Source organism: Podarcis erhardii (assembly GCF_964252035.2).
Source record: "Podarcis erhardii genome assembly, chromosome: 5".
NCBI lineage: Eukaryota > Metazoa > Chordata > Lepidosauria > Squamata > Lacertidae > Podarcis > Podarcis erhardii.
Window position 1 is genome coordinate 47,772,555 of NC_138509.1, and position 22,073 is coordinate 47,794,627.

General features: G+C 42.4%; 1 protein-coding gene across 3 annotated transcripts; it reads right to left on the reverse strand.

Annotated features, from left to right (window-relative positions):
• Positions 1-355: 355 nt before the first annotated feature.
• Positions 356-21,792, reverse strand: BAG3 (BAG cochaperone 3). Of its 3 annotated transcripts, none has more exons than XM_081864569.1 (4): positions 21,250-21,792; positions 5,145-5,492; positions 3,145-3,510; positions 356-1,603 (listed from the first exon to the last, which is right to left on the reverse strand). In XM_081864569.1, exons 1-4 carry the CDS (start codon positions 21,433-21,435, stop codon positions 827-829), a joined length of 1,677 nt encoding a protein of 558 aa, XP_081720695.1. In that variant the 5' UTR covers positions 21,436-21,792; the 3' UTR covers positions 356-826. The 3 variants fall into 3 exon arrangements, with proteins under 3 accessions (XP_081720695.1, XP_081720694.1, XP_081720696.1); XM_081864568.1 differs by having other exon boundaries at positions 3,145-3,513; positions 21,250-21,791; XM_081864570.1 differs by having other exon boundaries at positions 356-1,587; positions 3,141-3,513; positions 21,250-21,789.
• Positions 21,793-22,073: the final 281 nt, after the last annotated feature.

Here is a 22,073-nt window from a genome sequence, read left to right on the forward strand (position 1 = left end):
ACCAGTCAGTACCTTTTATCTCATGGTATCTCAGCTGAGATGATTGTTGACAACTCTACCCTGAAGTGAACAGCAGCACTGGTTGCCTATGTTGTGTTCTCTCTGCATTTTTTGTGTGAGTCGTCATCTGACTACGCAACTCTGAATACTTAGGTGGGGGCCCTTCAGGCAATTCAGCTAGGTCTGGATGGAATGCATGTAAACTTGACAACTCACAGACTAATTCAAAAGCATGTGGAAGTTGGCATTTCCAAAGCCGGGATAAGGTATTGGATGAAATCTATTTTTAGAAATACGTAACAAAATGGTCTGTAAATACTGTCAGCATTTCCCATTTATAAAGCACACAGGTTCATCAAGTTTCTACGTTATTATTTATTTCTTTTTTTCCATTTAAAATATAGCACTGAAGTTCTTAACACATATAAATATCCCTACAATTTATTACCATGCTATCCAGGCATCATTACTTAAAGTGCCTAATATTGAAAACATTTCCTCCTCCCACTGCCGCCGAGTGCCTTTTAAAAAGTTTCACTTGCTGATAGTGACCCTACTTCCCCTACCACAGAGTGGTGTGAAAACAATTCTTTTACAAGATATTCTTCAGACGCATCCTCTGAGCAATATACAGAAAATAGATTAAATGTTTTTTCTTCTTCCTTATGCCCCCACATCACCCCCACCTGAGTGTTTACAGTGTCCCAAGCTGCTATGTTTATTAAAAACCAATTGGTGCAAAGCTCCTGAAATGCATGCAAGTTAAATTTCACTTAACACACACTTTAACTTAAACAGTCCGAGGACTTTAATTTTTTTCCTGTGGCTATGGTTCAGTCACGTTTTCAGGTCTATTTGTTTCTTTGGCAAGACCGGCGGCTACTTCTTCCTTAGATCCAGGTTGATTCACTTCTACTTTGACTTGCTCCTTGGCATTCTCATCACTTGCCTCCTTGGGAAGGTTCGCCATCGTAGGATCAACATCCATTTTCCCCTGTGACAGTTGATTATTCTCAGGCAAAGGTGGCTGATGTCCGTCCCCTTCAACGGGCTCTGGGACATCATCTGCTTTCTGTTCTAGTCTTTCCAAGATATTCTGAACTTTTCTTACACCGTCTCTCCTGACCTGCCGGACATCCGCACGGCCTTCAGGGTCCACAGAGTCCAAAGCTAGCAGCAATTTGGTCAAATCTTCTTCTATCATTAGGTATTTTTTGTCATTCTGCTTGCCTTGAAAGGAATCGACAACCTGCTCCAGGGCCTGCGCTTTGTGCAGAATGGCTTCAACTTTCAAGACTCCGGGATGCTTCTGAAGCTCTTCTGCAGTCTTCGGTGGTTCAGGCTCTTGTGGGATAGGTTTTTCTTCGACAGGTGCAGCTTTAGGGGGGCAAGGAACTTTTTTATCCACATTTTCTGCTGCGGGAGGAGGTTTTTGCGAAGTTGGCTTAGCATCTGTATCTGTATGACTAACTTGAATGGGGATGAATGCAGCAGGGATTTCCGTTCCAGAGGAGCCAGTCTTCTTTTCAAATTTGATATCAGGTGGTAGAGTTGGTGGCGATGCTTGTGTTGGCACTTGTGTTGCCACTTGGGGCTGCGAGGCCTGAAGAATGAGAACAACATTTGGTGGTAAACAGGAACCAAGAAAACATGTAATGGGATTTCAGCTTCAAATACAATGACAGCACTGAGTTCAGCATTTCCAAATGTATGACATTTAAATGTTCAGTCATAGGTTGTATGTCTCTCTCTCTCTCTCTCTCTCTCTCTCTCTCTATATATATATATATATATGAGTCTACACTCAACCTGCACCAGTTTTTAAAATACTAACAAATCCCCCCAAAATAGACCAGAGCCCGAGAAGAGACTTCTATGGATACAAAAGTTATGAAAAAAAAGTATCAGAACATGAATAGACAGGAACAGGGGAGAAAATTGTGGATTTTTGTTTTGTTTTTTAAGGTGTGATGGACAAATGTATGTATGTATGTATGTATGTATGTGAGAACCTAATAGTGAGGAACAAAACATGCCTTATTCAAAGCAGTATTTTGAAACCCGCCACTTGAATTCAAGCTGTGGCTGTAACCGCAAATTAAGAAGCGGCAGTGCATTCTATACGTGCTCCCAGTTCTTCCTTTCCAGCCTTAATCTAACCCTTCACTTTATAATTAGGTCTTTTTGAAATTGGAGACTGCTTCTTTTGCCACACAATGACACAAAAAGGTATCAGATTCAAAAAGTGCCAAGTTCTACCAATGGTTGGAAAAAGAAGGCTCAGGAGCACGCTTAAGGGTTTGGAACTACAGCGTAACCTGTCCAGTGCCTGATGTCAAATAGTGTCTGGTCGTGGGGATAATAATAATAATAATAATAATAATAATAATAATAATAATAATAATTTATTATTTATACCCCGCCCATCTGGCTGGGCCTCCCCAGCCACTCTGGGCGGCTTCCAAAAGAATATTAAAATACTATGATACATCAAACATTAAAAGCATCCCTTTTTGCGCCAAACAGGCCCATGACCCGGAGGCTCCTCAGCACTGCCCTACAGCATGCATATGCAAACTTGGCCCTCCAGATGTTTTGGGACTACAACTCCCAACATCCCTGACCACTGGTCCTGTTAGCTAGGGATGATGGGAGTTGTAGTCCCAAAACATCTGGAGGGCCAAGTTTGCCTATGCATGCCCTACAGGGTAAAAAGTTCAAAGGCTAGTTAACTGAATTGTAGATAAAACCAATGAACACTCAGTATAATGTCGTTAACAGTAAGACTCTAGGAGGTTCCTTCAACTGAGGGGAAATGGTTGCACAATACGGTGTATACTATAATTTATGGACCCCTTCTCTCACAACTAACAGGATCTGGATAAGGAAACTATGTTAAACAGACAAAAGTTAAGATTATGGTTACAGCAGAGCCCAGATAGTTTCATTAAAAAAAATAAAAATGGGAGCTATAATTTTTCATCTGCTACGAATACATTAGCTGATTAGTTGTGTCAATGAATGGATATTGGCTTTTAGATTACCTTGCAAATTTCTAGCATGAGTAATGCAATCCAAATATAATCAGCAGAATAAATAGTAATGGAAATAAATGAGGGACGAGTATAAGCTCACCACACCTACCTGAGGTCTAACTGACTGTATTCTTATGGAAGTCGGAGACTGGATTCTGCCTGGTGAACTTTCACGACTGGCTGAACCTCTCTGTGACACCCTGATTGGTGACTGAGCCCGTTGTGGCCTCTGATCCAGATCATCAACCTGAATTTTGCCATAAACTGGTTGGTGAGGTTGGTAATCACTTTGCTGAGCTGGATAATGTGTCTTCTGTGTTTGATGGTGGACTTGTAATGGTTGCCTTGGAAAATTCCCCTCATGAATAACAGGGATAGGAATATATCCACGAGGGAGCTGGTGGCTTCCTGAACTGGGCCTGCCTGGTGACTGTGGGGAAAGGGTTGGTGACTCAGAAGGTGCAGGTGATGGTGACTGCTGGAGAAAAAACAAACCAAAATTGTTATTCATATTATACTATCATATTAGCCATAAGTTTGTTTTCCAAAAAAAGAGGTTACTGGATCTATGATATTGGAGTGGTAGCAGTTATATGGCATAGAGACTAGGCAGTTTTATACACTAGACTAGGCACTCCACAATGCCTGGAACAACAGGTTGAAGCATGCTTGGCAGCATATTTTAATCTGAAGAAAGCTCCCTCTGGACTTTTTCCCTTGCCCCAGTCTGGATGCTGGAGAAATGTGAAAACTAAATTAATTCCTTCCTTTAAATTGTTCTGTTAATTATAAATGGAAATTAATTTAAGAAAATTGAAATCTTGGAGCTGTAAAACTCATGAGTCACAGTTAGCAAAACAAATGTGAGATTGATTTAACATGCAGCAATCCAACTTAGAAGATTCCACTGCTTTAAGGAAATGCAGAGTGAGCTTCTGTTGCTGAGTGTCTGAGGGGGGCCTATCAAGAGTGGTCACATATACAAAGCTACACGGCTCTGGATATACTGCACAAGCCTAAACCAGCAACTCTAATTTATGGTTATGTTATTGTGGTCAACTAAACGCAAAACAAAACAAAATATTATGTATGGGTATCATATTAAATACAATAAACTATCAGAAGGATTTAAACCTGAAGTATTTTGAGTGGCTTTGTCCACTCTTACTTGTGCAAAAAACTGAGGGCAGCATAAAACTATAAAAGGGGTCCTTTGCCTGTGCTGTCTTTTGCTGGCTGGGTGAAGGCACCTTCAATGTATCGCTGGCTTGTGCTGCAGCCAGGGTCAGATGCAGTGTTGGCATAGCATTGTCTATACCTTTCAAACAGTATGTTGAATTATGACTCCCTCCTGCATTTTACCAGGAGAATATCAACAACAAAACACCACTTTTTGGTTTTAAATTTAGTCAAACGTAACGAAAAGGAGATTAAAGCTTTGTTGTGATGGGCAACTGTGCAGACAAACCCCAATTTGTTATTTCTTTATAGTTTTAAATAGAAATCATGTGTAAACATTCACAACTGAAAATCCCTTATAGTCTTATTTCAGGTTTATGTTTTCCTTTCCTGCAGGAGAAGCTTTAAACTTAACGCAACAGATACAGTCTCACCTTTACTCTCACAGATTTGCACTGCTTGGTCCAACTTAGTGAATGCAAGCATGCCTATAGCTTCACTTTATGGAGCTCAAAGTGGTTCAGAGCTTACATACCAAGCAATTTAATTATATGTGAAATTCAGCTTGCAAATGATCTTCCTTTTCAATTGTATCTAGTTCTCTCTGGAAACAAGTAATCAAATGAATAGGTATTGCCATGAAATGCATCTCCTTCTAAACTGATCAGTATGCAAGAAAATAATGATGCCTTGAATGTTTATATGTATGAAATTTCTTTTATATACATGATGTGGGGGGACTGACGGACAAGAGCTGTTGACTACCACAGCATATATGCGAAGTACACATACAAAATTAGTAATATTTGGGAGTAAAGGAAGAAAAGCCAATTATATGTCAGCTATCACTCAACTCCACACTATAATTGCAACCCTAAACGGTGCAAATATTCTAATGCAAAACATACCACAGCAATTCTGTCAACTTACCTCGGATCTATGTGAGAGGGGTACTTGGACTGGTGCAGCTGTTGTTGTCTGTCCACAAGGTTTATCTGTTTGGGCAGCTTCTGCAAATCCCCTAGCTGGGGACTGTGAACGGACAAAGTTTCTTCTTAGAGGTGACGGGGCCCGCGCTGTGGGAGGAATGGTTTCTGGCTTGGCTCGCATGCTAGGCTGATAGCCAGGATAGTGCTGCTGTCTGTTCTCTGCACCTTCATGTATGACTGGAATGGGGATGTAACCAGCACGAAGCTTTGGGTATCCCATGTTTCCGTCTCTGACTTGGGACTGGTTCGGACTATTTTGAGATGGACCATTTGCTGATGATTGGTTTTCCTAGGCAAACAAACAGATCACACGGTGCAGATTTAGGAGCTGGGATTTATACAGTTCAGAACAAGCTGTTAATAAGCAGTGTTGATCTACACACCAGAACGTTTCTTGTATGCCCACGGGAACTCCTTTGCCTAGTTGCATTCTAACTTGAAAAGGCATCTATAACTGCTAATACAATTATAAGAACTCTAGGGAATCAAGTTGGTACTAAGACAAAATATATTTCAGTGTAGGTATTTTCAAACATGCATTGCAATTAACACAGGTACTATCAACAGCACGTTGTAAAGTTTTTTTGTTTGTTTGTTAACTATGTTTTTATTCTATTGCCTTGTTTATTAAGTTGCCTTTAGTTTATTAAGACATTACATTAACTACTGAAATAACTTAATGCAGGTTTTTTGGGGGTGGGAGAGATATTTTAAAAGATATCAAATTTACAGCCTAATCCTGTACCTTCCAGTGGCTGATACAGAGCATGGAAAGAGTTGTGCTGGGAAACTACCACAACATGCTGCATGAGACATGTGGTGGAGACCTTGACAGATTCACTCCATGTATCTTTTTGCTAGCTGCTGAAAGGCAGCACTAGTATTAGAACCTGTGGGTCCATAGGAAAGGCTGCAGCTCAGTGACAAGGCATGTGCTTTGCATGCAACAGGTTCCAGATTCAATCCCTAGCATCTCTGGGAAGAGCTGGGAAATACTCTTACAAGAAACAAGGGAAAGCTGCTACCAGTTAGGTCACAGACAGTACTGAGTTAGATGGACCAATAATTTGATTTAGCATAAACGTTCCTGGAATAAATGCCAGGGTTCTCCCTGATCTCTCTGCCACATTCCCACCATCTTTTTTGTACACAGCTTGTGCACAACATTAGCAACTCTTCCCTATTCTGAAACAGCAGTTCTTGCACCTACTGCTGATTAAACACAAGAGACCAGAGCATGCTGGCATAATATGAAGGGGTCAACGACGCCACTCTGCAGGGTGAGGGTTCAGATTCTCTTGGACAAGTGAGACAAGGAAAGCCAAACATTCCTTTCCAGTTTCAAGGTAGGGAGGCTCAGAAGCACAGCGCAACTACTAGGAAGACCTGTCACACCCAGCACTAAAACATGTCTCAGCCTTTCCCTCTAGCTCTGGAAAGGAAGCCTAGAGACTGCTGCAGCAGCAAAATGGTACACTGCTCAGCTCCAAGTTCAGAGCTGATGAAGGCTGCAGCAATTATCTCTGCAGTTACTCTGTGCTTTGGAAGGGGGTAATCTCTGCCTCCTCCTTTCCAGCTCTGAACTTGGAGAGAGGGGGGCAGGAGATTGCCCCAGATTTCATGCAGAGGCACAGTGCAAGGTGAGGGATAAGGAGAGGGCCAAGGTCTTGGCAACCATCATTTTAGGCTTGGCAACTAAGGCCAGCCAAAACTGTAGATCCCTTGGAACAGGTTTCCTGCTCTGTCAGGGCTGGAGTCTCTAAATCCAATCCCATGATCCGACAAGCACGTGTAGCAGCATGTAGAATGAATTGTACAGAACAGAAGAGATAGGGTTACCATTTATTAGGCCAACTTCTATAGTGATTTTCATGAATGCAAGATTCAGTTGCATAAACACTCTTCGGGCATTTCACAAAGGGTTTTGTAGAAGGGAACATAAGCTTTGGTTTCAAAGCAATTGGCCCTAGACAAGAAGGCAATTGTCCACATTGGCTGATGTGCTGTGATTTCATGGACTGTTCACAAATGTTCTGTTGGCAAAAACTCAGCCAGCGGAGCACAGCAGGGCAGCATAGCTCACAGTGGCTTCCTAATGCACATGTCACTGAGGGGCAGGGGGAGGTGTCAGGGACTTCAGCGCAGTGTGGGCACAGCAGCAATTCTGATGCTACTGCAACTGTGCCCCACACCATGCTAACCTGCCCACCACCCCTCTGTTATTGGCAGCGACCTCCACACTGGGAAGCCAGGTAAGCAATTCCACCCCTCTAGCCACTACTGCTTAGGAGTGAATCAGACCACACCTGTGGTCCTGTTCTGGGCACCCCAATTTAAGGAGGATACTGGCAAGCTGTGCAAGATGATAAAAGGGTCTGGAAACCAAACCTTGTGAGGATACTTTAGTTGAGATTCTTGCATTGCAGGGGGTTGGACTAGAGATCCCTCAGGGTCACTTCCAACTCTACTGTTCTAGGATTCCCAGAAACTGTGCGCCGAGATAGAAGCCAGAAACAAGGGTTCTAGAAATGCTAAACGCTGGGAAGCTAAGTCAGAAGGAGGCTGGAAAGCAGGCCCTGATCATATGACCCCAGTGGATGCTATTACAGCTGCTTTCCAGGTTTTCTTAAGGTGAAAATGCTTAGGATTTGCAAATGCTTGGAGTGTGTGCACAAACATGTATGTGTATGTATTAATTTGCAAATACTCGTTTCAATAAATTGAAGCCAGAGTTGTAACAATCATTTGTACTTAAGGGTCAGCTTTTAATTCTTGTAAACTGAGGGGCATGTTTGCATCAAATGCTTAATCTTCTGGACGTCTGAAAAACGCAGTTTCATTTAAACCCTGTAACGTTTTATGTGTCATCCCTGGTAAGTGTCCTCATCGTGTATTTACAAATAATGGCTGACAACACCATTCCTTCTCCACAACAAAATTGGTAGCAGCACAGAAATATTCAAAACGCGTAAGTTAACAGGGAACAATGCAGAGACGTTGCCGGTATTGTTCTTTTTATTGCTATTTAAAGAATGTTATTGATGGTGGATACAGATGGATAATACTGAATGTCAAGCAAGGGTTTATCAGCCGCAATAATGTGAGAGTGAAAGTGTGGGGGAAAGGCGAAAGGAAGTACAAGTAGGAAGATCAAACGAAAAACCATTCAGAGAGAATGGAAGATAAAAGCTTGGAGTATGCTTGTAATGCGATACTAAGACACTACACAGGATGGAAATGGAACTTTGTACAAGAAATCCCCCCCGGACCTCTAATGAAGCTCTTCCTGCGGTGGTCTTTCTATTTTGGGCTCGCATTCTAGATGAATCTCCAAGTGTGAGATCAGATAACAAGTACTGCTGTTGCTCACAGGGCAGATATCATTAAATAAGGGACAAACTACACGTGTCTCACAGGGTCTCCCCACTACCCATCCCACCTGGGTCAGGCTCTTATACCAGAAATATACTGGCAGGAAAGCAGCCAGACGGCAAGTAGCTGTCAAGATAACGTGGAGGAAGGTTCACGGCCCTTCAGCTATATATTTGTGCTTTAAATTGCATTTTTACTTCATTTTACGCATAACTGGAGCAGGCCTGAATGTATAGAGTGTTAAGTTGTGGGTGAACGTATCAGACGACACAGCGATTCTTCAAACAGCTCTTGTTTATTCACAGGCCAGAACAGAACTGAACTGAAGGGTTCAGCCAGCCTGCTTATATAGAGCTCCACTAGAACGCAACAGTAACCATTTCCTGTAACTATCCAATCACTGAACGTCACTTTCGACCCCTTATTTGCATATATGGACCTGAGTGAAAACTATCTACAGTATCTCCCTGCTGGCCCAGGGTGAGAACTTCAGTACATAACATAGAGAGAGGTCTACCACAAACACACAGTCTGAGTCTATCTGAAGGCTTTTAGAAAACGAGATTGATAAACTTCAGACATTAATTCCAGAAAATGAGAATAAATTAGGAAAAGAGACATATAAGCGGATAGTTACTACCCACAAAAGTTATCCCTCTTCCTGCTCACACAGACCTATATTCATCAGTGCACTGAAAGCTTAACAAGTGGAAGTGTCAGCTCTCTTTCAGCCAATAAGACTTTCTGTGTTTATCATATCTGGAAGCAATTCTTATTTGCCATCAGTTATCAAGCAAGAGCAATTCACCTATTTGACCTTCAAGGGCTAATTGTTTTGCAATAAAAAAATATTCCAATATTCTTTAGAACCAGTCATTTTATTTTCTTTGCTGTTTTAACTCTTACTACATAATTTAATTATAATTATATTTTTTGTGGTTTGCATTTACTATACCTCATTTACTATACTTAAGTTACAGATAGGTAGCCGTGTTGGTCTGCCATAGTCAAAACAAAACAAATTCCTTCCAGTAGCACCTTAAAGACCAACTAAGTCAGTTCTTGGTATGAGCTTTCGTGTGCATGCACACTTCTTCAGATACCAAGTATCTGAAGAAGTGTGCATGCACACGAAAGCTCATACCAAGAACTGACTTAGTTGGTCTTTAAGGTGCTACTGGAAGGAATTTGTTTTGTTTTTACTATACTTAAGTTTTCTTAAGATCTCAGAGAGGTGTACAAACTAGGAAAACTAGAATGTTCTATATTCTTACTTGCTTATTGGTCTTGTATTTTATTATTATTGTTTCTGCATTGCATTGAGTTTTGTTTTTGTTTCTTACCCATGCTGCTAGTCTAAGGGAACAAAAGAGCAGAAAACGAATGTTTCTTTCATAAAATCTATACACTGCTTGATTGTAGAAAACCCTCAAAGCAGTTTAATATTAACAACAAAGTTGACATGAACGTGAAATATGCCTAGTTCCAGAGAAGCACAGTTAGTAAAGGGGAGGGAATACAACTTGTTCTGCAAAGGAGAGACCCTTGTTCCTTGCAAGTAGAAGGGGTGGGAGTCACACTCTGCAATTCAGAGAGAAGAGTTCTTTCACGTGGAGAGAAGCTTCCTAATTCTGAGCTGCCTGTAGCAGCCTTTACAGCCAAATCTGGCCTTAGAAATCAATTAGAAGAAAGACAAGTGATTGAGTGTTAAAAAGTTTTTAAATTGTGCTAGCCAGAAAGGGTTTGTTTGAAATCTTTAATCATTTCTAAAAATGCACCTTCATTCTGCTGTCCATGTTGTTGGAGGAGCAATTAAAATATATTTTGGGATTTCTGGTGCAAGTCTCAGTCTACTGAAACGTTATTGTGGGGAAGAGAAGAAAGAAGGGACATTTTAAGTTATCATACCTTGGGCTTATCACAAAAACTGGATTTTTGTGTTCTTTCAGGGCCAGGCAAAGATCTTTTTATTTTCCCTGGACTTTCAGGCACAACTGTAGCCTCCAGTGATTGTATTCATCTGGGTTTTCAGTTCTTGATACCATTTCTGTACTGTATATAATTACTGCATCTGCTTTACTTGTATTCTAATTATTATGCAAATCTCCCTGGGACTTTTTACCTAAGATAAAACTATCTTAAATAATTCAAATGCAAAAATATCAAAAGGGTCTAAACTAGATCTGCTAAATCCAAGTGATCTAGAATGAATACGAATGGCCCAAGCATCTTATCTCTGCTTTGCTTCACCAGTGCAGTGAAGGGAGAGAGATTCTTAAATTACAAGGCACATGAGTGAGGAATGCAGACACACCTTAAACAATTCCCTAAGTACTGAGGTTAAGTACCAGCTACACTTACAATACATTAAGAAGCATTTATATGATATCCAATCAACGGCTTTACACAAATCACTCTGTGGGGCATTACATGACCAGGCATGCTTTGACCAGAAAGACAACTGCTGCAGCAGCAACATAAAAGAAGATATAAACCCGGTTCAAGGCTTTGCCTCCAACCCATGGAGGAATGGGGCTGTGCATGCTTGCCCTGCCTCCACTGCACTTGCCAGCTTCATCCCCAACCTTCACATTTTTGAACAGAATTCAGTTTCATTCACTTTGAATACTTAATAAGAATGGAAGCCTTGGCCACATAAGGTTTCCATTCCCATGCATAATTCTAAGCATGTTTGGCTGAACCAGTGAAGGCTTCCCCTTCCAACCTTCCTGCTTGAAGAATGAAGAAGAATGAAGGCCAGGGATGGAGCCAACAGGGCAGGGACACTGAAGGTGGGGTCAATGCGTACAGCCTGCTTCTCCCTCCATAAGTGTTCTGAAAGTGTGCATAGGCTACACAGTAAGGTTAGGGAAATGGTAGGCCTGCAGCCTCAACCCAGCCCCTCCTCCTTGTTCGGAGGTGCGGGACAGAGGCGAAGGGGTGTGAGAAGATAATTATGTTCCTTGTATACTTTTCATCCTCTCTTGACTTTCAAAACCACCATGGGCTTTATTAGCCTTGCACTCTTCTGTCTGTCTCTCATTTGCTTTTCCTGAACTGAAACAGGCAGGAAAAGAAGCCCCAATGCTGCATCCTCTCCCATATCCAATTAGCTGGGATGGTTCCATGCCCTCTCATGCCCTTTTGATAGCTACTCGCAAACACACATACTGCTTTTGCTTTTCCAAGCTGGCAGGGAGAGGGGCCATGTACAAAGGCAAGAAGGAGACAGAAGAGTGCATTTCAAGGAGGTCTCTACACCACCTTCTCTTGTGTGTATGACTCTTACCCACTGCCCTTCCTCGCTATTACACATAGGGAGAAGGAGAGGTCAGAGGTCATTGTTACCAGCAGGCCACTTGTGGAAGGAGCTTGCTCCCACTCAGCAGATGGGCCTGCTGGAAATATTAATTATAAACCAGGGAAGAGACAGCCAAATCGTGCTAAAAGATTTACTTGAGGGGAATTACAAGAACTGTTTTGTCTAAAGGATATGGCTACTATTGAGAGGTTACCAAAAGGATAAATGAAGGAGGAGCAGTCAGCACAAAAATTTGCAACTGGGAAAGAAAAATGCTCTGTTGCTACATCCTTCATATGACTTCCCAGGAAGAAGGCAGTCAGAAAGCATCTCAGCCATACTCACTTCCACACCGTACACTGAAAGCACATGGAACATTGGGAAACTATAGTTCATTAAGGTTGATGGGACTACAGTTCCCAAGATCCTTAAGAGGAAGCAGTGTGCTTTAAAAATATAGTGTGGATGTGACCTAAGCCAGACCCTTCAACAACAACAGCAACAACAACAAAATAGGTAAAGACGACAATCTTTACACACCTGCAGTTTGTTCAGGTTAGAGAATGCCTTTATTTCCTTAAGAGGATTTGGCAAGCATTTCTCCACAGCAAAGTGGAAGTTAGTTCCACTGGTGAAACAAATCTTGCTCAGTTTTCATGCATTCCTTATGTAGGCTAATGCTCCTATGATCTTGCTGTATCTTGAAATTTACAGGAAAGAAGAAGAGGAGGAGGAGGAGGTGTTTGGATTTGATATCCCGCTATATCACTATCCGAAGGAGTCTCAAAGCAGCTAATATTCTCCTTTCCCTTCCTCCCCCACAACAAACACTCTGTGAGGTGAGTGGGGCTGAGAGACTTCAAAGAAGTGTGATTAGCCCAAGGTCACCCAGCAGCTGCATGTGGAGGAGCGGGGAAGCGAACCCAGTTCACCAGATTACGAGTCTACTGCTCATAATCACTATACCACACTGGCTCTAGTGTAGGAAAGCTGCAACAGATGCAATGGTATGAGATTGTCATGATTTTTCATTTGAGAGCATGTGCAAGAGGAAGAAGAGCTATGTTTACTCAAAAATATGTAACACAATCTTAATTTGAGGGTGTACCTACAGTAGCCTCTTTTGCAGGTCTTCATGATCTGTTTTGTCCAAGTTTGCTGGTGCTCTCTTAGTGCATTTTCCGTTTACACTAGAACTATGAGCTGCATTTAACACAGCACAATCCTGTGCACGTTTAAAAAGATGCAAGTTCCCCTTTGTCTAATGGAGCTTATTCCTAGGTGACTGTGCAAGGGATTGTGGCCCAAGTCAATTAACAGTGTATGACAGGTGGTGGGGCAATTGCCAGCATGAGTAGAATTATGGTAAAACTTTATAATGAAAGTGCAGCACTGTCAAGAACAGAATGAGTGCATACTATTCAACACAAGCTATTCAGATAGAAATTTGACCTGAAAACATACAGCTAGCACAAACATACCTCTAAAGTTGTAATATTTCTGATACCTCTCTTCCCAACACTCTACCAGCCTCTGGACCCATTTTGATTCTACCCCATTGCCTCATGTGCTAAACATGTGCATTTTTCTGGTTAGTATTTTGTCTATATAAACAAATGGGTCAGAGTAAAAGAACAGGTGGAAGAGGATAAGCACATTGAACTATCAGGTGATCCAGAAGAAGGAATAAAGATGGAATCACCACCTGCTTCCTTCTACCATCCTCTCACAAAGACAGTAGCTAATCGCCTCAATTAAACTTGGGTTTGGTGGTGGTGAGGTTTGCTTTTGGTCTCTTTCGTCCTTGCCAGGTTACTATGTTCTCATTTATCATAATTATATAAGAAGTAATTTACACCGATAGAACTTTAAACACGTAACAGGCTATTATTTCCATTTCATTTACCTAATATGACCAAGACACTTCTGGTCTCCTGAGTCCAAGTACAATATAACCACCTATTTTGCAAGCAGATATGCGCTTGATTTCTATTGTCTCAATCCTCACGTTTTAGTGCTGGCATATACAAGGTCCAGGGTTCATTAGTGTTTGCCAAGAATACTTCCAAAAAGCCAAGCTGACTCATTTTTCAATTTAGTTCATATTTATTATCTCTGTTGGTTCATCATGCAGTGTATTTATGCACCTGTCTACTTTTGATATCTTAATCAATTTTATATCATGATTTATACTTAATGCTAATTAAGTGGGCTTTGTAGTTGTTTCCTAAAGCAGTGTCTGGTAAACATGCTGGCAAGAAAAGAAAGTACCTGAGGCAATTCAGAAACTGCACGAATCTAGTGAGTCTTCTTTCTTGGTTTTTATAGAAAATAAACTATTTGCCTGTGTATCAAGATGGGCCTTCGTTGGCAACAATGCCCTAGCTTCATTAGAGCATACAAAACCATTCACCCTACATGCCTATAAATGGATGCTAGGCTCAGGCTCCATCAGAAGGTGATGAAATAAATGCTGCATAAATTGAACTTGCATCATCGCTTCATCTCACCAGACTAAAAGCAAGCAGTACAAAGACTTTTCTTTGGAGAAGAGGAAGACAGAGTTTCTAGCAAGTTATTTGCTACAGTACGAATGTGCCTCAGAGGCAGAGCAGTGAACCTGTACATGATTTTAATGCTCAGTGGGCCAAAATAAGGACACTGCAATACCACGATGCAAAATAAACAAACAGAAATGTAGGCAAACCTATGTAGATTTCCAAGTGTAAATCATAGGCCCACAAGAGTTGCTAAATGGAAGGGGGATCGGGGTCCTTCCTGGAGACAGAATGATTACGGAAGAAGGGTAGAAGAAGGAAAGGTAGCTTAGAAGCTGGGCAGGAGCACTATTTCATAAGTGAAAGGAAATGTGCTAGAAAATCATTTGCTAAAAATCAGGAGGCTCTTCTTATAGTATTTATACAATTAGACAATATTATATACCAAAAAAACATTCTTGTTTATCAGTTGGTTGTACAGTGGTACCTCAGGTTAAGTACTTAATTCATTCCAGAGGTCCGTTCTTAACCTGAAACTGTTCTTAACCTGAAGCACCACTTTAGCTAATGGGGCCTCCTGCTGCTGCCATACCGCTGGAGCCCGATTTCTGTTCTTATCCTGAAGCAAAGTTCTTAACCTGAAGCATTATTTCTGGGTTAGCGGAGTGTGTAACCTGAAGTGTATGTAACCTGAAGCATATGTAACCCGAGGTACCACTGTACCAACCCTCTTCAGCCTACAGACAGACAGACAGTTTAAGCTCTCCTTAATGATGACCTAAAAGTAACATGGACAGGTACAGTATAGGTAACACTCATATTTGTCCCAAGCATGAAGCTGGTATATAAACAGAAATGGGGACAAGTGTGGCATGCTTTAAGGCTCAAAAGGCAGGACCTCAAGGGAGCAAACAGTCAAATAATGATTTGGAAGATGTGCCATTTGCTCCCTAGGAGTGTTCACCAAGACGGCAAGCTGGGAGCCACTTCCTTGCTCATTCAAATACACATACATGTGTACGTGCGTGCATACACGCAAACACACACACTTGTCAGTTTAAGAAGACCATGTTTGTGGCTTAGAAATAAAATTTAAAAATGCTTCCCATAGGCATCTGGTTGGCCACTATGTGAACTGGAAGCTGGGCGAGATGGCCCATTGGTCAGATCCATCAGTAAAAATTTATTATTTTACTTGGTCGGCTCTACTGGGTCAGTAAATCTGACCCAAAAGAAAAACGGCTCAACAAAATCTTTTCCTATCTTGTTTCAGACTTAAACACTCAAGATGGCAAGTGAGGAGGTTATATATTTCAAAATTAGTCATGAAGCAATCTAGAATGAAGTAGCATCCATCTGCCCATCTTATTATGTACATACAGTCTGTCTGTGTAACTTTGGCCCTAACAGCAGCCATGTTTGGAAGATCTGAGGCCACTTTACTGGCATGTGAAATTACTCCTAGCTCTGCTATTTTAAAGCATGAAATCACAATGCCAATCAAGGTTACCAGTTGCAAACAACATAATTTGAATATGTGCAACATACTGGCAAATTCCAAAAACTATATTAGGCCATAGTCATATCTATGGCTTATAGTAATGCCTACTCTGTTGACAAATTAACAGTACACCTTTAAATCAACACATTTAAATAATAATAATCAAGCCTAGGGAGAAAACCCTTATTTTTATTTTAGCTGGCATATTTACCAACTTTCCTCTCCTAATGACACATTATTTCCCAGTCAGTGCTTCAAATGCTGCAATCATTTTTGCTACTTCTAAAAAATGTATAAATATTTATTCTAACCTGGCAAGAAGAAAAATACTTTTAACTACCACTTGTTTATCTAACATGAAACCAATCATATGCCATATAAGCAAATTCCATGAAAATCAGTGGGATATAATAAGTTTTCATACTACTACTGCATTAGTACAGTAGGAGTATTCCTAACACTGCAAATGCTACTTTTATTTATAGCTCACGTACAGCAACATTTCCCATTATTGCAAGAGAGTAAAAAGCATCTTATAACTACTGAAGCATTTTTAAAATAAAAATCTCACTCGACGTTTCCTAACATTTTGGTCTATAACTGAAACACTGTTTTTAGAGAAATAGCAAAACCACTTTAAAAACCACCAACTATTTCTGTTCACAAGCCTTTATTTTTTCAGTGCAAAAATATCCAAGTTGGCCTAGCACACTGCTAGTCTAATTAAAGTGCTAGTCTAATTAAACTGATATGGCTATGCACTTTGAATATCATCCACGATCTAGCATCTTGGCTTCTTAAATCATACTATGGGAATTAAGTTTCTCCTTCCTGTTTTCCAATTGTGTACCCCTGCAAAAGAAAGGGGACCTTTCCATTTGTAATATTAAATGCATATAGCACACTCAAAGGGGGCTGAGAATCTCAACACACGAAAGATTTATTCACACATTTTCTAAAGCTATGGAAAGGCTGCTCAAATGGCCATCCTACTACGGCAGTGGATGGCTGCACGAAGCTTTTGGAACCTGTAGAAGGAGCTTATGAGGTGGATCACCCCATTATTATGAAGAGCCTCCATGCCAGCACTAACTGCTGACAGGAATGTGCAGTGCTGCCATGGAGATTCTTCACATGCTAGGGTCAACCCAGGTGGTTAGCTGTTCCTACACATTGCAGACGCCACCTGGGGCTGCGGCTGTGCAGCAACATTTTCAACCAGCTTTTACATAGCAGCAGTTCATTGGCCCCCAGTAAATGAGACTAGCAGTAGGCGAGAAATGCTGTACACCATGTCTCCACTTGTTACACAGTTTAATTTGACATAAGTATGTTTAATCCCCATCATGGAAAGAGGAATATTTTGTTTCCTTCTCAAGCAATGTATTTTGAGTTCTCAGCTGCAACCCATTAACAGTGAATGATTACGACATTAATCAATCTGAAATTCACAAAATAAAAAAGAGGCATTAGACATTCACCAAAATTGTGCCTAGGGCATGGCCATCCAGGGTTTTACAGTTTTTGGGTGGAACCTGACTATGCTGATTCAGTGTACCCAATTCCTGCATGACATGCTGCAGGACCAGAGAAATCTTATTAGCTGCACAAAGACCTAAACCACTTTCTTTTGGAAGGTACCAATTACCCAAAAGCTGCAAAGTACCAAATCTTTTGGGTACAAAATTCCTAGGTGGACATGGCTTTTTTTTGTTTTGTTTCCAGCTTCAAACTAACCTGTATTTAGCGTCATGCGATATGTCTGAATGAGAAAATCCATAGATTACTTTTCTTCTACGTGCTAAAATATTGGCTTGTATTTAAGAACTTCAAATTCCATCATTACGTATACGGTATTAAGTTCAAACATATGCAGTCTGTCTCCATGTTAAATCAGTTTGTTTCAACAGGCTGTGCCTCACTGACTGATTCATTCTTGGTGAATCAAAATTGTAGGGTATTTTCTAATGAGGCAGAGCCCTGAAATTGGATCCAAATGTAGTCCAAAACATTCTGCTGCCTTAGCTCGGGGTGGGGGGAGAGAACAGTTGTACATCACTCTTCTCAACTTGTATGCCCTTATGTATAAGATACTTCCAGTCAATTATAAGATTTGGGGGGGGGGGAATGAATAATATAATTTTCTTATGTCCATAATAAATCAGGATTGATTTATCTTGTACAGATTATGTGTACTTCTCATTTTTATTTATCCTATTTACAATGAATTTGTAGAAATGGAGAAATTTTTGAAGAAAAATACAGTAGTGGAAATATATCTGCTTCTCATCACTGCTTTCAGACCACTAGAAGGCTGAAATTTGACGCATACATAGTACTCATCTCTTCCTAGAAAAAAAGGAAAACTGTACCCCAGCATAATCAGTATCATTTTAGGCCATTTAGAAAGCTGAAATTTGGTGTGCACGATATAGCCCATTACTAGGAAAAATTGTATAGGCAATATTTTTATATCTATCCATCAAAACAGGATAAAATCAACAATTAGGCCAGGATAGAAGCACAGAGCAAGCTGCTGGCCTATGATTTGGAAGAGGAGGTCCTTTCAACAAGAACTGGACTTGTGCATCTATGAATGCAAAATATAAACTTAAAATACTAGTATGCGATCATCTTAACAAGTGACAAGGCAGATTTTTGCAGTTAGCACTAGTTTCCTTTAAAAAAATAACCATGTAGGGTTAAGGAAATTGTACCACATATATATTCAGTATTCATTTATAAGGAGTGTGTCTACTAAAACCATTCCTCTGTGCCATGAGGAATTCTAACTCACCTCCCTAACTTGTATATTTAAACATATTTGTAAACCACGCAAAGAAATTAGCTATATGGATGGTATACAAATGTAATAAATGTATACAATGAAACTTTACCTGAAGCTGAATATAAGTTAACTAAGGAAGGTTTTCCTTCACCCTATGTCATTTGGTTATGTATATAGACCTCCCCTCACCCAGGGCATTTACAAAGTGGAGTTATCAGCTGTAGCCCTATCTGGAGAGGTTCGACCTGACCACAAGAATCCATGCCGTGGTCCAGGATTGAGTATTTTTAACTCACTCTACATGGACCTGCTTTTAAAGATTGCTGCTGCTAAAATCCTGACGGGTGCTTGACAGTGAGCTTTCGGGCCCAATTTAAGGTGCTGGTTTTAATCATTAATATCCTAAACAGTTTGGGTCCAAGCTATATTGTCCCTCCTTCCTTGCCTGCCACCTAAATTGGTGAGGTTGTCATGTACAATAGGGCTTTTTGTGGTGGTCCCATGTGCAGAGCTCGTCTGAGGCCCCCGGGGCAGGAGTCCCCAGTTGGCTACGAGGCCCATGGCATTTCTGACACAACAACATAAGTCTGGCAGGTTCCTAGCAGGAACCCTGCACTGGCTTAGCCCTCCAAGGCCCATAGTAAGTGCCCCCTCCTCACATGCGCCTGGTTCCATGTCTCTGGAACTTCATACATGTTGACATTTGGAAGTCCAGCACACTCCACTCTTTTAGAAAAGCTGAGAAGTCCTCTGTTTCTTGTGACTTTTAGTTAGGCAATGTTATTCAGCTATGGGGACCTTTTTCAAATTTTTAAATGAACTAATTATATAATTTGTTATTTGAATTGTTCTTCAAAGAGAGTCTGGTTAAGCCTTCAAGGATATAATATTTTTAATCAAAAAGGCTGTTATAAATGTTTGCTTTAAAAAACCCCAATTAATTTAAAAGAAATGACAGTAATTGTTAAATGGTTTGAGTGTTAGTTTTCACTTTGGTGTGGCTGTTACTTTTAAGCCCTCACATCACTGGCACTGCACAACTTTTTAATAGTAAAGCTGGAAGCTGCTTCCAGAACATCAAGAACTCTCTCTGACAGCTGAAGCAATGAAGTTTTCAGGACAAAAGCCAAGTACATTGTTCAGTAGAGATCACTCAAATCTATTTGACTGGCACTTTGCAGCTTTGCTCCGGCATGCTCAACAAGATCCCCAAAACTAAGTACTTCTGACTATTGTGAATATGACTTCTCCAAGAGGTATGACACATACCAATGTATGCCAATCACTGTTTTACTCTCTAAAACAAGCATATGGAAAAAAAACCCTGCAAGTGAATAGGAGGAAAACCAGCAATTGTTTCCACTATGGTATTAACTTTCTAGTTCAGACAAGTCATTTGGTCACTGCATAACCAAAAGATTAATGGAACAAATGGAACAAAAACATTGGGTTTTTTTTTTACATAATCTTACACATCTCAGGATGAATACGACAGAACCTCAGAGGGGAAAGTTTTGGTTTTTCTAAAGTGCATCCTTCTGTGGCTGTCAGGACATGTCTCTGTCTACTGATACTGCCAGATTTGGGAATCTTTCCATGATCAAGCCTTTTTAAAATAAATAATAATAATAATAATAATAAAGGAAAAGAAAAGGGGGAGAGAGAAAAATGGAAATCCCCTATACAAGGGATTTTAAAAGAACTGCTGTTCAGTAATTGAGGCGGACACCCCGGCGAAGTAAATCCAAAGTTTTTACAGGCCGAGTTAGCCAACTTTAAATAAACACTGCGAGGACCGAGGTATCAAATGATTTAACGCACAAAAAAAGGACTGCAGTGCGTCAGAGACAAAAGCCAACTCCTGGCCTCACTGCATTGCCATCTACTGCGGGGGGGGGGGGAGGACAGGCTTTTCCTGGCACTGCCCCCACCCGCATTGCATTGCTCACGGAGCCTCGGGGAAGCGCGCCGCCGCTGTCCTTCAAGCGGTGCCATCCGGAGTTGCAGCTGAGCAAGGCTCCCCGGCGCCCTTCACTTGCCTGCGGCTCCCCGGCCGGTCTCACCCCCCGCCCGCCCTATCAACTCCCAATTCCACCGCCAAGAAAGAGCTGAGGGCCCCGAACAACATTCTTCCTGAGTCACCGCAGCAGAACGAGACACACAGTCACGCACACAACGCAGGCCGCCCTGCGCCACGTTCCGTGGAGAGGAAGGACTCTTCCCCCCCCCAATAAACGCCCCAGTCTGAGACCAAGAAGCGCCCCCTCTCCCGGTGCCTGAGAGAGGCGTCCCTCTCCCACCCCCACTACACAGAAGACACCTATACGCCAACCAGGACGGTTCTGCCAAGTCCCAAGGAGTGTCCCCCACCCTCTCCAAGAAAAAAACTCGAGACGCCAAAGGTCTCGCGCGCAACCCCCTTCTCCACGCGCGCGCTCTTCGCCCCTAAGGTTTAACTCCCATAAAGTCGAGAGGGAGCCCCCTGCCCTGAATGGGGGGGGCGCCGCTCCCTCTCCCCCGTCCCCCCTCGCCAAACTCTTCCCAAGTTCCCGTGCGCAAAAAGAAGAAAAGAGAACCGGGCGGCACCTTGGGCAGCGGGTCCCCCCTGAGTCTCGGGTCGTTCCAAGTGGTGGTGCGGCTGTTGTGATCCACGAAGAAAGGCCAGCCGGTCTGCGGGTCCACCTTCACCTCCCAGCCCGGAGGCAGGGGCTCCCGCTCGCCCGCGCCGGCCTCCAGGTGGACCATGGCGGGGGGCTGAGCGGCCGCGCTCATGCTGCTGCTGCTGCTGCTGCGCGCCGGACGGAGAGCGAGCGCGAAAGAGACGGGAAGCGCCGGAGAGCGAGCGAGGAGCAGCGCAGGCGCCCGCTGGGCCACGCGCTGGAGAGTCAAGCGAGGCGGCCCCGGCCGGCTGGGCACCTTTATCGCTCGATGGCGAGGAGGGAGGGGACACCGAAGGGGGTGGAAGTGTCTGGAAATAGCCGCTCCGAGCCAAACAGGAGGAGGAGGAGGAGGAGGAGGAGGAGAGACGCAGGGCAGCTGCCCCGCTGGAAACTTCTGGGCGCCTCTCGCGCCTTCGGGTAGCCGGGCCAAGAGCTCCTCCTGGAGTCGCTCTCCCTCGCTGTTGCTGCTGTCATTGCGCTATTGCTCGCCAAGGCGAGCGGCCGGCTTCGCTCCGCCTGCTGGGCGGCGGTTTCGGGCGACGCTCGCTTGAGCATGCTGATTCATTTAACTGGGCTCCTTCCGAGGTTGGAAGCAGGTCGTCCAACGCATTGCGCGCGCGCGCGCCCGTCGTAGGGTTGAACTCCCAAGTTGCTTCGGTGATCCGGAGTAACTAACCACGCGTTTGTTCCTGAACAGGCACGGAAAGGCTGCCCCCTTGCTGTGCTTTATGAAACACACCCTGAAAGGTA